The 12,280-nt window shown below is 32.7% G+C and overlaps 1 protein-coding gene and 1 pseudogene across 4 annotated transcripts; both read right to left on the bottom strand.

Annotated features, from left to right (window-relative positions):
* Positions 1 to 2,443: 2,443 nt before the first annotated feature.
* LOC149518616 (putative E3 ubiquitin-protein ligase LIN) lies at positions 2,444 to 3,794 on the bottom strand (annotated as a pseudogene).
* A 52-nt stretch (positions 3,795 to 3,846) lies between these two features.
* Positions 3,847 to 8,497, bottom strand: LOC111285746 (Phosphorylase superfamily protein). 4 transcript variants are annotated; one of them, XR_016343285.1, is made up of 7 exons: positions 8,134 to 8,497; positions 7,962 to 8,029; positions 7,717 to 7,872; positions 4,869 to 5,120; positions 4,421 to 4,759; positions 4,065 to 4,162; positions 3,847 to 3,929 (listed from the first exon to the last, which is right to left on the bottom strand). XR_016343285.1 is itself a non-coding variant. In XM_089763238.1 (6 exons), exons 1-5 carry the CDS (start codon positions 8,360 to 8,362, stop codon positions 4,421 to 4,423), a joined length of 1,044 nt encoding a protein of 347 aa, XP_089619364.1. In that variant the 5' UTR covers positions 8,363 to 8,497; the 3' UTR covers positions 3,914 to 3,929. The 4 variants fall into 4 exon arrangements, 3 of the variants coding, with proteins under 3 accessions (XP_089619364.1, XP_089619363.1, XP_022731073.1); XM_089763238.1 differs by lacking the exon at positions 4,065 to 4,162 and having other exon boundaries at positions 3,914 to 3,929; XM_089763237.1 differs by lacking the exon at positions 3,847 to 3,929 and having other exon boundaries at positions 3,998 to 4,162.
* Positions 8,498 to 12,280: the final 3,783 nt, after the last annotated feature.

The following is a 12,280-nucleotide window of genomic DNA, read 5'->3' as shown; positions in this document are numbered from 1 at the left end:
CACACAGAAAATTATGCATCCATTAACTAAAAATGAGATAATTAAAACCACTATTTGAATACCTTTTACCTGTAGCTACAACATGCAGGGCAGAAGAGACCATAATCAAAACTTTTTAAACAAGAAAATCTTGGGCATAATTCCAAACCATTTTCTGCTAGTTGGAACTTGCAGCCTTGGAATAATCCAATCATATCATAAAGAAAAAAAAAAAAATTTAAAAGGGAGACTGAATTAGTTATTGGAAAAATGTAATAATTAAAAAGAGGAATCATTTTTTTTTGTTGAAATTTATCTATTAATGATTAGTTTTCATAAGAATTAAATTACAAGAAGAATTATTGGCCACTATTTACAAATTTAAATTCCTCAAGAGAGCTCTCAATCTAATTTGCAAAGAATTATTATTATTATTATTATTATTATTATTATTATTATTATTTTGCCTGGATCTGCTGAACCAAGTTTAGCCATAATATTTCTACAGTTTAAAGATGCTTTCTGGGGATCCAGTGCCAATGGTCCAGCTCCCGGAAGATGTTAGGCACACCAACACAAGAATAATTCGTTACTATTAGATCTTTTGCAACTTATTCTGCTTTTTGTTTAATATACTAATCTCTTTTGTTTGACTGATTCAAAAATAATGTACCAAACACGGTGGAGAAGAAGTTCAAGCATCAAGAGAAAATAAGAGGTATTAACAGACTGATATGCAATAAATATGTACAAACGAATGAAACATGGACTAGAAAATGTCAACTCAAATTCACCAGAGGAAATTCCCAAGGCAAGAACAAATGCAAAGAGCAAATATTTTGGACAAAAAAAGATAATTTAGGCTTGGCATTCAAGTATAATTTCATAACTATAGCTAAATGTGAGAGAAGGTCATGCACATTAAAACCAAGAGAAGAAATGTCTAGGAATAAAATTGAAAATGAAAATCAACTGAAGAAGAAATTGGGTTTGATTATTAAAAGCTACAGCATTACATTATACCGTCCGTGTTTCAATCCAAGTTCCTTGGTTTTAATGTTCATATCTTCATGGTTGTCTACTTCCTCAGCTTTCTCCGTTTGTTTCGACACCAAAGCTGGTAGACTAATCAATCTGTTGCCATCACTATTTTCTAAAGCCTCTTTGAAATACTTAACAAAAGTTATGCAGTTCTCAATTTCTCATCAAGAACCTCTCCATAATTTCTTTCCAATTCTTTTAGCTCTGAAGCTTGATCACCACTTATTTTAGATAACAATTTCGAGCATGGAACGATGACTGATACATCGCATATGGAATAATCATCTGAAGCTTGGCCACGTCGTTTCCTTCCAACTCGAATACCCCATCAAAGCTTGCTTTTTTTTTTTTTTTTGTTTCATGATTTCATCAGTGGATTCCTCGTTCACATACTTTTATACGACTAATAAATTTGGATTAATTAAAGCCATAATTCTTCTTTGTGATCCCAAGATGGCTTGTTTTATATATGCCCGTGTACCCTAAAAGCCTCGTTGTCATTTCTTATTTTAAAATGGAGGAATGCTATAATTAGTTTGGTAGGTTTTTCACCTAATTGTAATTAGCTAGGGGTTAAAAATAAATTTAGACAAACAACATAGCTAGGCGCTAAAGTATGATGTATAAACTGTTGAACATCCACTCTAAAATTAATTAGCTATAAGATCATAGGTAGTTAAGACTTAATAGATGTGGAATATATAACTCCAATTAACATGCCTCATCATGTTTAGACGAGATTATCACATGATAAACCCAACAAAGTTATATGATATGAAAGTACAACAAATTCAGGCAAAAGAATAAAATAAATATGGATTCTAATATAATTTTAAACATTCAATTTAAAATCAATTAATTATATATAAATAAAGAAACTCGGTTTAAATATATATCGGTAACCTAAGACTTAATAGATAATACTGTTTAACATAAATATATACAAATTCTTTTTTGTTATGTTTTTATGTCGGTAGATGAAATGAAATCCACTTGCCTACTTTAAAGCTCACCAGCGTGAGAATTGCACTGAAAATTTGTTTTTGAAAGGTAAGGGAGCTTTAGGTGGGCAAAGCTGTAGCTAGTGCAAATTGAATATTTGAAAAATTGAATTTGTAACGAAATATTTATTAACCTAGACATATAAAAATAGAGTGCATGCATGATTAATTATATATTTGTCTGAAGAGTTAAATTCAAATCTTTCGTTCTTATATTAATAAATATATGTATATGCTAGCTTAATGGGATAAGCGGGCTTGATCTCATCCTTAACTCAAGGCCTTTTATGAGTGTGTTTAGTTGATAAATGCATAGGATGGTAGGGAAAAAGAAAGTAAATAATAGGAGGGAAACGTGATAGGAAAAAAATTGAAACCAAGAAAAGAAATGTCTAGGAATAAAATTGAAAATGAAAATCAACTGAAGAAGAAATTGGGTTTGATTATTAAAAGCTACAGCATTACATTATACCGTCCGTGTTTCAATCCAAGTTCCTTGGTTTTAATGTTCATATCTTCATGGTAGTCTAGTTCTTCAGCTTCTCTTCTTGTTTCAACACCAAAGCTGGTAGACTAATCAATCTGTTGCCATCACTATTTTCTAAAGCCTCTTTGAAATACTTAACAAAAGTTCTGCAGTTCTCAATTTCTCATCAAGAACCTCTCCATAATTTCTTTCCAATTCTTTTAGCTCTGAAGCTTGATCACCACTTATTTTAGATAACAATTTCAAGCATGGAACGATGACTGATACATCGCATATGGAATAATCATCAGCATCATGATTCGCATTTTGTGATGAAGATGACAAAATGATTGATCTTTGTTCATTGAACCATTGAAGAAGAGGGAGAAAATGAATAAGAAAGAGCTCCTCGAAAAGGGTAGGTGCTAGTTCTGATCTAGCCAATGAAGGGTCTAGATAGAAAAGTTGTAGGAGACTAAGGGAGGATTTGATGGGTTGGTTGGAGAGAGTGTAAATGAGGGATAGAAGGAACGAAGAGAATGCAGTTTCAGGATAGGAAAGGAGGAGCTGCTGAGCAGGGCAGAAAGAGGAGGATTGGATGGAGGCATTAGATGTGGAAATGGCGTTTTCTAGAGTTTCAGCTGCAAGGTTTAAGGGTTTAAGTATGAGTTGATCAGAGGGCAAAAGGTTGCGGCGAAGGATGGAGAAAATGTGGTGGCGGAGCTCAGATTGTGAAGGATTTCGGAGGTGAAAGCGGTGGTGTGATAGAGGATTTGGGATGATGTAGTGGCGGTATTCATGGTAGTGCCGTGGTGCTAGTGCCTAATGGTAGCGATTTTGTTGAGTAGAAAAGTTCTAAGAGAGGTTTTTGGTGTGGGATTTTGAGGGATTGAAGTTGAAATGGAGGCCAATGGAATGATATTAACAGCAATACCTAATTTTGCGTTGGCGCCAAGACAATGGGACGGCCTATCTAAAATGACCCATCAGTCCCCCCTCAATTAACAAGTTTTGCAAATTCTAGGGCTTGAAAACATATCGGCTGAACATGCTAAAAAGGTAATTAAAACAAATTTGAAGTTTGGCGTTGACTTGAATCCCTTGATAGTTATGCAAATCATTACAAAAGACGAGGAAAAAGAGGCCCTTGCCGCCCAGGCCGGCCTCACTGTAACGCGCTTCTTGCGTACTTGGACTGCTTCTAATCCGGGCTCTGCACAATGGTTTCTGCCATTTGTCGTCAGCTAGGTTTCCTGTATGATCAAAGCACGAGACTCAGAATTATAGATGGGCCACACCTTTGCTTAATTGGCCTATGAAAAATGGATTATAGATTCCATGGAAATGCTGCCTGCTATTTCTTTCAAACCCGTAGTCATGGATATGGATATAGCCCCCATTTCTTGTACTATATTTCTTACCTCAGCGGCTGAGCCGATTGTCTGCAATTTATTCTAATTTATTAGTTAAAGTTAAATTATACGCAGGAATAAAGATTGGGTCATAGTCATACAGTAAATTAATAAGTATTAGTTTGACAAATTGCAGCAATTTTTTATTGAGGTGATGAACTCAACTTCTCTTCTTCACAGCTTACCCACAGCCTCAAACCTTAGCATTTGTCGTTATTGCCTTGCCCGTTAGCCGGAATGGGAAGTAGAGGTTATATATATACCTAGAGAAGCTTCAGTTTAGTGTTCATAATTCTTGATGCAAAAGCAGACAGGTCCAAGCAAAATAAGATACTGAGAAAAACTACCCTTTTTTTTTATTGAAAATATGATAAACCACCTTTTTGAATAATGTTCTCAAATACAAATAAGACCCACTGTTCAGAACGAAATTGGAACTTATATTAATGTAGTAGCCAACAAAAATCAAATTAGAACTTTAAAAATCAAAGAGATGCCTTAAAAGAAAATTGCTTTCATACTTATGAAGATAATAAAGAAATGAATTTAAGCAGAACATCAACTGCATTTTGAGCTGCCAAAGCGGAAAACACAGCAGCCTCATTTGACACGGCCGAACCTCCACCAGCTAAATCAGACAAGGATCTAAATGCAATAAAAGGCATCTTTTGTTGGTGACAGACCAGAGCAACTGCAGCAGTCTCCATGTCGATTGGAGTTGCATTGAACTTGGAATTCAAGAATTCTCGATAAGCGCTATTGTCGACAAAGATATTTGAGCTGATCCCTCTTTGTACTCTCACCACCACTGGAGTTCTTGGTAAGCAAGTTGCATTGAAACATCTACCAAGCTTCAAAGCCTGTTTCAAAAAGCCGAATTGAAAGAATAGATATAGTTTTTTTTTTTAACAAAACTTGCAGTCAAAGACACAGAAATTAAATGGATTTTTTAGGATGCATTTACTTTACCAGAACTCCTTCCGCTAAGGCAAAGTAATGCTTGTTGACTGGAACCCAAAAGGCATGTTGCCTCTGCTCCGGAATTCCATTCACTGGAAATATTTCTTCAGGCTGATACCACACATTGTTGAGGAGGTTCTCCGAAGACGTGTTGCATTTTGTGCTATTGTTGTAATCGGAAAACCTAAGATAACCAATTTTTCTGGTGTAATCTCCATTGGATTCTAAAGCTAGCTCATCCTCAGGTCCATCTCCATACCTCTTTAAACATTAATAAATTGTAAAAGGGAGATCATAAGTAACTGATTATAGAATAATTCTGAGGAAAAAAACAAAGGAAAGACAAAACATTTCTGGCCTCTTAAATCTTTACAATTATGAGATTTTTAGAATGAGAAAAGTCTCCTAAAATTCCTTACTCAAAACTTAACCCAAAATCCAATTACACCATTTTTAATAGCCTACTCATTTAGCTATTCTCTTGGTGTCTAACTCTCTGGGATTATCAAACTAAAACCAAAACATCTTATTTATAAGGGTGAAATCCTTTATACCTTTACTAAACTTTTGATGTGGGATACAAGATAAACTCAAACTCACTTAACTTTCAATGTGGGATTCTGAGATTAAAGGCAAATCCCAACAAATCCTCCCTTGACTTGAATCTCCAAACACTTCAACAGTATCTGCAAAGCTAACACGCTTACCTTTCTTTTTTTCTTTCATCATAGGCATCTCAGCAACTGAACCTCCATCAAACATGTACAAATGATTATTGACTCTATTCCCTTGTAGAATCACACTATCATTCTTGTACACTTTTAACCAATCATTAGTACCATAATATGTGTACCCCCGAGAAACTAACTCATCCAAAGCAATCAAATTGTAGTGACAACTTGGTACATACCTTACATGACGAAGTGTCCTAATAACACCATCGTGAGATCTAAGGCGAACATTCTCAATGCCTTGAATCTGCACATTTTCTTTGTTAGCAACCACAATATCCCCATACTTTTCATTCTTATTCAACTCCACAAAGCAACTCCTGTCATTGCAAACATGAATTGTAACAGCTGAATCTAAAATCCAACTTTATCACTTTTCAAAGTCTGAGTCTCATCCATACAAGTTATCAAAACAATATCATCATCATCAGATACGACAGCAGCAGTATCACTCTTTTCTTCATCTGATTTCTTCTCATCATTCGTCCTTTTGAAAGCAGCCATATCCCTTCTCAGCTTCCTGCAGCGCACTTGGATATGTCCCTTCTCACCACAATAATAATATTCTACATCACTGTAATTTGTGTCTCTTGACTTAGATCTCCATCTTGATCTATCAATCCTCTTTTGAGTCATCCCTCGATCAAAACCCTCTACAGTTAATGTACTCCCCCTAGGTGATGAGCTCTGAGCTCCCATAAACCTTTCATTCTCATGCAACAAGGTAGTCACATCATTCAACTTCAAAGTAGACCTGCCTACCAACACAGTTTGAACTAAAGGCCTATAAGACTTGGGCAAAGATGACAGCAAAATTAAAGCCTTCTCTTCATCTTTTAACTCATCAACAGAAATCGCTAGCAATTGAGAAATCAATCTATTAAACTCATTCAGGTGATTATGAAAACCAATACCTTCTTCCATCTTCAGAGAATACAGATTCATCTTCAAACATAATCTATTAGTCAATAACTTCGAAGCATAAATACCTTCAAGCTTATCCCATAAATTTTTCGAAGTACTCTCAGTCAATACACTGTACTTTACTTCTAGAGCTAACGCCAATCTAATAATACTAACAGCTTTCTTCTAAATCTTATTCCAATTAGCATCAGACATTCATCAAGCTTACTACTCTCTAATGCCTGATCCAACCCTTGTTGTACTAACAAATCTTGAATCGTACTTTGTCATAACATAAAATTATTCTTTTCATCAAATAACGGAATCTCAAACTTAGGCATAGGCATACTTGACATACCTTCTTCAGACATCTTGAAACACCGTTTCACAATCTCTTAGGCCCACGAACCTTAAACCTCGAACCTCACTCTAATACCACTTGTTAGGAAAAACAACACTCACACGCAGCAACCACACACAAAATAGCAAACTCAAATCAAGAATAAGAACACACACATATTTGATTCGGCCCAACTCAAAATGGCCTACTCCAAACCTAATCCACTAACAAATAAATCTTTACAATTGTGAGATTTTTAGAATGAGAAAAATCTCATAAAACTTTTTACTCAAAACTTAACCCAAAATCCAATTATACCCTTTTAATTGCTTACTCACTTAGCTCTTGATGTCTAACTCTCTGGGATTACCAAATTAAAACCAAAACATCCTATTTATAAGGGTGAAACCCTTTATACCTTTACTAAACTTCGGATGTGGGATACAAAATAAACTCAAACTTACTTAACTTTCGATGTGAGATTCTGAGATTCAAAGCAAATCCCAACAGATAGAAGGTTTGCCCTTCTTTTTTTTTAATCTTTTTGTGCAATTGACAATATGCATAATCTGACATAGAGAAATCCTTCATTTGAGATAATACTCCGATTAAAAACAATTCCAACGGATTAGCACTTTTTCCTAATTTGTGCCAGCTAGGCTTCTATGATCATTTCAATAACAATGCCCATATCTAGCCAACAGGAAGACTGAAACACTTTGAAAACATTTTCAAAGTTAAATATGGTGTAATGATGGAATCTGGCATTGAGTAAGCAAAACATTTCAACGTTGAATATCCAATCATCTTTAATTCTAAATAAATATATCACCATCAATAGGGGGAGGGAGGAGGAATTGAATGAATAAAAAGTTTTTAGTACCTGCCAATTCCAAAGACCTGAATGAGCCCAAAATTGAGGGATGGTTACGTCTCCAATTTGAAGCTGAGGATTTGCATTTCCTGCTATCCCATAGTGCAGAACTCCTTTCACCTTGAATAGGCTGAGCAGCAATTGTGTAGCTATACCCGCATTTAGCTATAAACATTCCAAGGAGATAAGTGTCAATACCTTAGCAACCAAAAAGATAGATTGAAACTACCGTTACATATCCAAAATACACATACCATGCTCAACCCTGTCAAAACAATTATAACCCTTTCACTTTCCAAGCTTCCAATTCGAAACCTTCTTCCTGGACAAGAAACAAAGTCAAAGAATTGGTTTAATCTACATGTAATTTAAAATTTAACCAAGAAAATGCAATGACAAGGAAATTTCATGAAAAGTCATAATCACCTGAAAAGTCCAGGTAAGGAAGGTCGTGATCAGCCACAAAGCTACCAGATTGCATAAGAGGATTCATCTCAAAGGAATTTGGCACTATTATACCTAAGTACGGACCCTTCGTGTTTATTCCACTGATATTTCTCAAAGCGGAAGAAGAAAATTCACCGTAGACTCCATTGCTACCAATACCCAAAGCAAGAACGACCAGAAACAACACCATCCTCAAGCACACCCCCATCTTTTCCTGTATCCCGGAGGCTCACAATCGCGCACACTTTTATATATCTGTTCACTCCTCCATAAACGTGCAAATGTACTTTTACATGCTCCACGCTTCCTGCATGTAACAAGGGGTTGGAAATTTCAACGCCGCAAACAGAGTTCCCATACGAAATTACTTAAAAACTCTTTACCAAACCATAGATATTTCTCCAAGTTGATCCGAATGTGTGGACGCAGAATACTGGGTCCCCACTTCCCAATTCCCACCAATCAAGTAGTAGAAAAGTAAAATTTTGATATGTACATAAATTCGTGGAAAAAGGGTGTTTGCGTGCGTAAGTGGATTCACTGATACCGTCAAGAAATAGAATATTACAAAGTTTACAACCTTATGGATCACCAGAGTCAAACACCAATTATACTAGTATTTGTCAGCGTATCTTGCTTTGTTTTTTTATTTTTTTTTGAACTTTTTTTCTCTCGAGATTCCCGTAATTGTGTTTTTTTTTATTGGATGATAAGATAACAGATCACAAGGTAATTAAATTTAGGCTTGCTAAGCGGGCTGGTTCAGGAATCCAATCCATAGGAAAGGAAAGCAATTTATTAATTTTGATAGTACCATTTTTAATTGTAAGTCCATTTAGATTTTTAAAGAATTCAACTCCCACTCGTGGAATACATTTATAGTTGAGCAAAATTCTTGAATATATATTAAATTAAATCCATTTTATTCTTCAATATAAATTAAATTAATTCCATTTAGATTTAAGGTTATTACCTTTGGAAGGCACTATTCCTTGACATAATTTAGTTTACTAATATATAAATATGCATATATTTGATAATTCAACTAAAAAAACATTTTAAAAAAATATAAGGTCGGGTTCGATTCTAATCTTTTTCCTCTCTCTTTATTGTAAGATTCTATCCCCTTAAAACAATATATATATATATATATATATATATATTATAATTTGGTACTTCAACTAAAAAAAAATCCCTACCTTATATTTAAAAAAAATGAAAAAACAAAAGTAAAATAGTAGGCCATGGCTTCCCTCAGATAATCTCTCCACGTGGGTGCAAATAAAAAATGAAATAATTAAGTTTATATATAATGACTGTTACGAAACCCAAAAAACAAAAAGTCAAAGAAAGAAATATGAATGATGTTGTTTACATGTTCAATGAAATTACACTTCGAATTATGGACAAAGACTTTTTGATCTAGCAAAAAGTCAAAACTTCTTTTGATTTTCTGCTATCTAAATCAAAAACCAAAATTGAGATCATGTGCTTCGAAAACATATAAACGTTCCCCACATTAAAGTTTTCAAGAATCAAGAATTCATGGATTTGAGGAATCTTCGGCTTTTATAAGTGAAAAATTACTCTCTCAATAGATTTTTTAGAGGAGCAGAAGGCCGGGGATGGGAGCTCAAACAAATAAAAACAAGGTGATTTTAAAAGAGAGTAAAGAGATCTATGAGTTTGAAGTTTTGCAAGATATGAGAGATTTAAAAGAATAAGAGGAAGATGATTATTGATTTTTTTTTCTTTTGCCGTTCGGCAAGAGAAGTTAACTGTTTGATTCTGAAGCCCAAGTTTTAGGCCCATGACCAAACGAAACTGTGTTTCGTGGACAATCCTCACTATTATGGCCCAAAAACAAATTTAGAAGCAAAAAGTTAAGGCCTAAAAGAAAGATACGAAAAACCTTTTCCTATACAGCATCAAACTTTTCACATAATGGGCCAATGTCCTCAATTGCATAGCTAAGGCTATCTCATTCTAGTTTTAGATTTTTTTTTTTTTTTTTTATAGTTGTCATAACGTGTAATGTCCTAAAACTAACTTATTAAATACTTGAGTCATCATTAATTTTTTTTTAATATGAGTGACTAATCACTTAAGTGAATTTATTCCTACTAAAGTTATTTTAAACTTGACTAAGGATCTCTTTGAAAAAATAGGTTTTGGTTTTTTAAATAAAATTAAGTTCGAAAATTTAGTTACATATAAAAAAGATTATAGCATCCCTACAATACTCATACTAAAATGGTATCAATTAATCTCAAATTATTTTTTTAGCCTTAATTCAATGATCCTAATTCATTCTTATTATTTGATTTATTTGTTAATTTTAATATTTAAATATTGAACATATTTTTAAATTTTTTCCAACGCTTTGGTCAATCTCATAAAAATATTCTTCACCTCAAAAATATTCAAGTAACACATTTGTTTTCTTGAATAAGCGTCATCGTTGGATTTATTAAATATTTTATGAAATTTAATACACACAAAATACAATAATCAAATATAAAATTCAATAAAATACAATGATAAAATAATCACAATTTAATCAATTATAAAATCATCACAATTTGTTTCCAATTTTAATTTTTCAAATAAAAATAAATAAAATTTTTTATATTAAAATCAATTTCTAAATCTTCAAATGTTTTAATCGAATTTAGAAAAAATTCTCTCCCTTAAAATTCCTAAGAAAATTACACACCTATAACTTTTTAAAAATTTCATCATTAGTTGAAATTTTATTTATTAAAAAAATATACATTTAATTTGTTTACCCAATTAAACTTTCTTTATCTTTTTAAAAAAATTAAAATTATATGCAAAAATTAAATATCCATGAAACAATAAACTAAAAAATAAATAAATAAATGAAATCAAATAAATGATAAAGAAAAAAAAAAAAAAAACAGAAACAAAGAAGCAAAATTACAGGTGGGACATTACTTGGTTTAAAAGTGGTGGAATTTGTGACATGAATCTATGTAATGGTACTTGCCCACTTAAATTAATGCCTTTGTTCAAGCTTGGATCACTTTCTTTTCCTACGACGCAGCCTTTCCTTGCGTTTCTTTTCCACTTTTTTTCCCAACCTAAATTGCTTAAAAGAAAGTCTTAATTAATTAAACCCAAAAATAAAAAAAATATAAGAAAACTTTTAATTTTTGCTTTTTTTTAACTTTTTTCTCTTGATTTTTTTTTAATTGTCCCTTGATTGATTCTAATAGGATCTTTTTACAGGCTTTAATCTAAATTATAATAGGAAAAGGTTTTTTTGGTTTCAATTTCTTAATCAAAATCAATTTTAGATTTTTAATCCAAGTCTATCACTCGACCCAATATATTCTTTTTTTCAATTGAAATAACTAAACTTCAAATGGAATCAAACTCTTCTCTTTCTTTTTTTAAATCATAAATCAATTTATTTAACAAAATAAATAATCTTAAACTAAACAAAATACAAAAATCCTAAAATTAAATTAAAAAACACTCCAAACTAAATGGAGTGTTATAATAGTTGAAGTTGATAAAGATTGAATTTTAATAATTTAAATTTAAATTTTAGTATTTTATTGATAGATCTAATGATTGTTGGAAAAGGAATTGAATTAATGTAAAAGATTCAAATGATCTTAAAGTCACTAATAATGCTATTATCGACATATCATATAGTTATTGATAAAAAAAAAAAAGTTAAAATTCAATTACTTGATTAAGAGGTTCAGATATATTCTTAATATATTGCATCAAATGCTCGATCTGATGCTCTCAATTTTTTAATTATTTGAAATAATTATATTTCTAGTAGAATTTTGCTTTTTCATGGTTGGTAGGGTTTGCATATAATTTTTAGTAGGTAAAACGTACGGTGCAACAAATTTTATCCCTGTAGTTGGATCTAATTATAGGGGGAGAAAAGAAAAACATTCTTTGGGAAAATAAAAAGGAAGGTTTTATTGAGCACATATGCAAAGCAAATAAACGTTGGTAGGAATGGGGTTGGTTGGACTTGGACATTGCAAACCATGCCAACAAATAACATCATGTTGACATGAAATGCATGAGCCACATGGGACAGAATCATTGACACGTAACACGTGTCACATTTTTAAAC

This window comes from Durio zibethinus, chromosome 6 (genome assembly GCF_047325235.1).
Source record: "Durio zibethinus cultivar Kanyao isolate XHJ-2024 chromosome 6, ASM4732523v1, whole genome shotgun sequence".
Classification (NCBI taxonomy): domain Eukaryota; kingdom Viridiplantae; phylum Streptophyta; class Magnoliopsida; order Malvales; family Malvaceae; genus Durio; species Durio zibethinus.
This window is presented reverse-complemented; position numbering and strand designations above follow the sequence as displayed.

Excerpts from the sequence above, each read along its gene's own strand:
- LOC111285746 (XM_089763238.1), bottom strand. The coding sequence starts at position 8,362 with ATGGGGGTGTGCTTGAGGATGGTGTTGTTTCTGGTCGTTCTTGCTTTG. Across the intron at positions 8,030-8,133 it reads TCCTTACCTGGACTTTTCAG|GAAGAAGGTTTCGAATTGGA; the intron begins GTGATTATGACT and ends TTTCTTGTCCAG. Across the intron at positions 5,121-7,716 it reads CAGGTCTTTGGAATTGGCAG|AGGTATGGAGATGGACCTGA; the intron begins GTACTAAAAACT and ends TAATGTTTAAAG.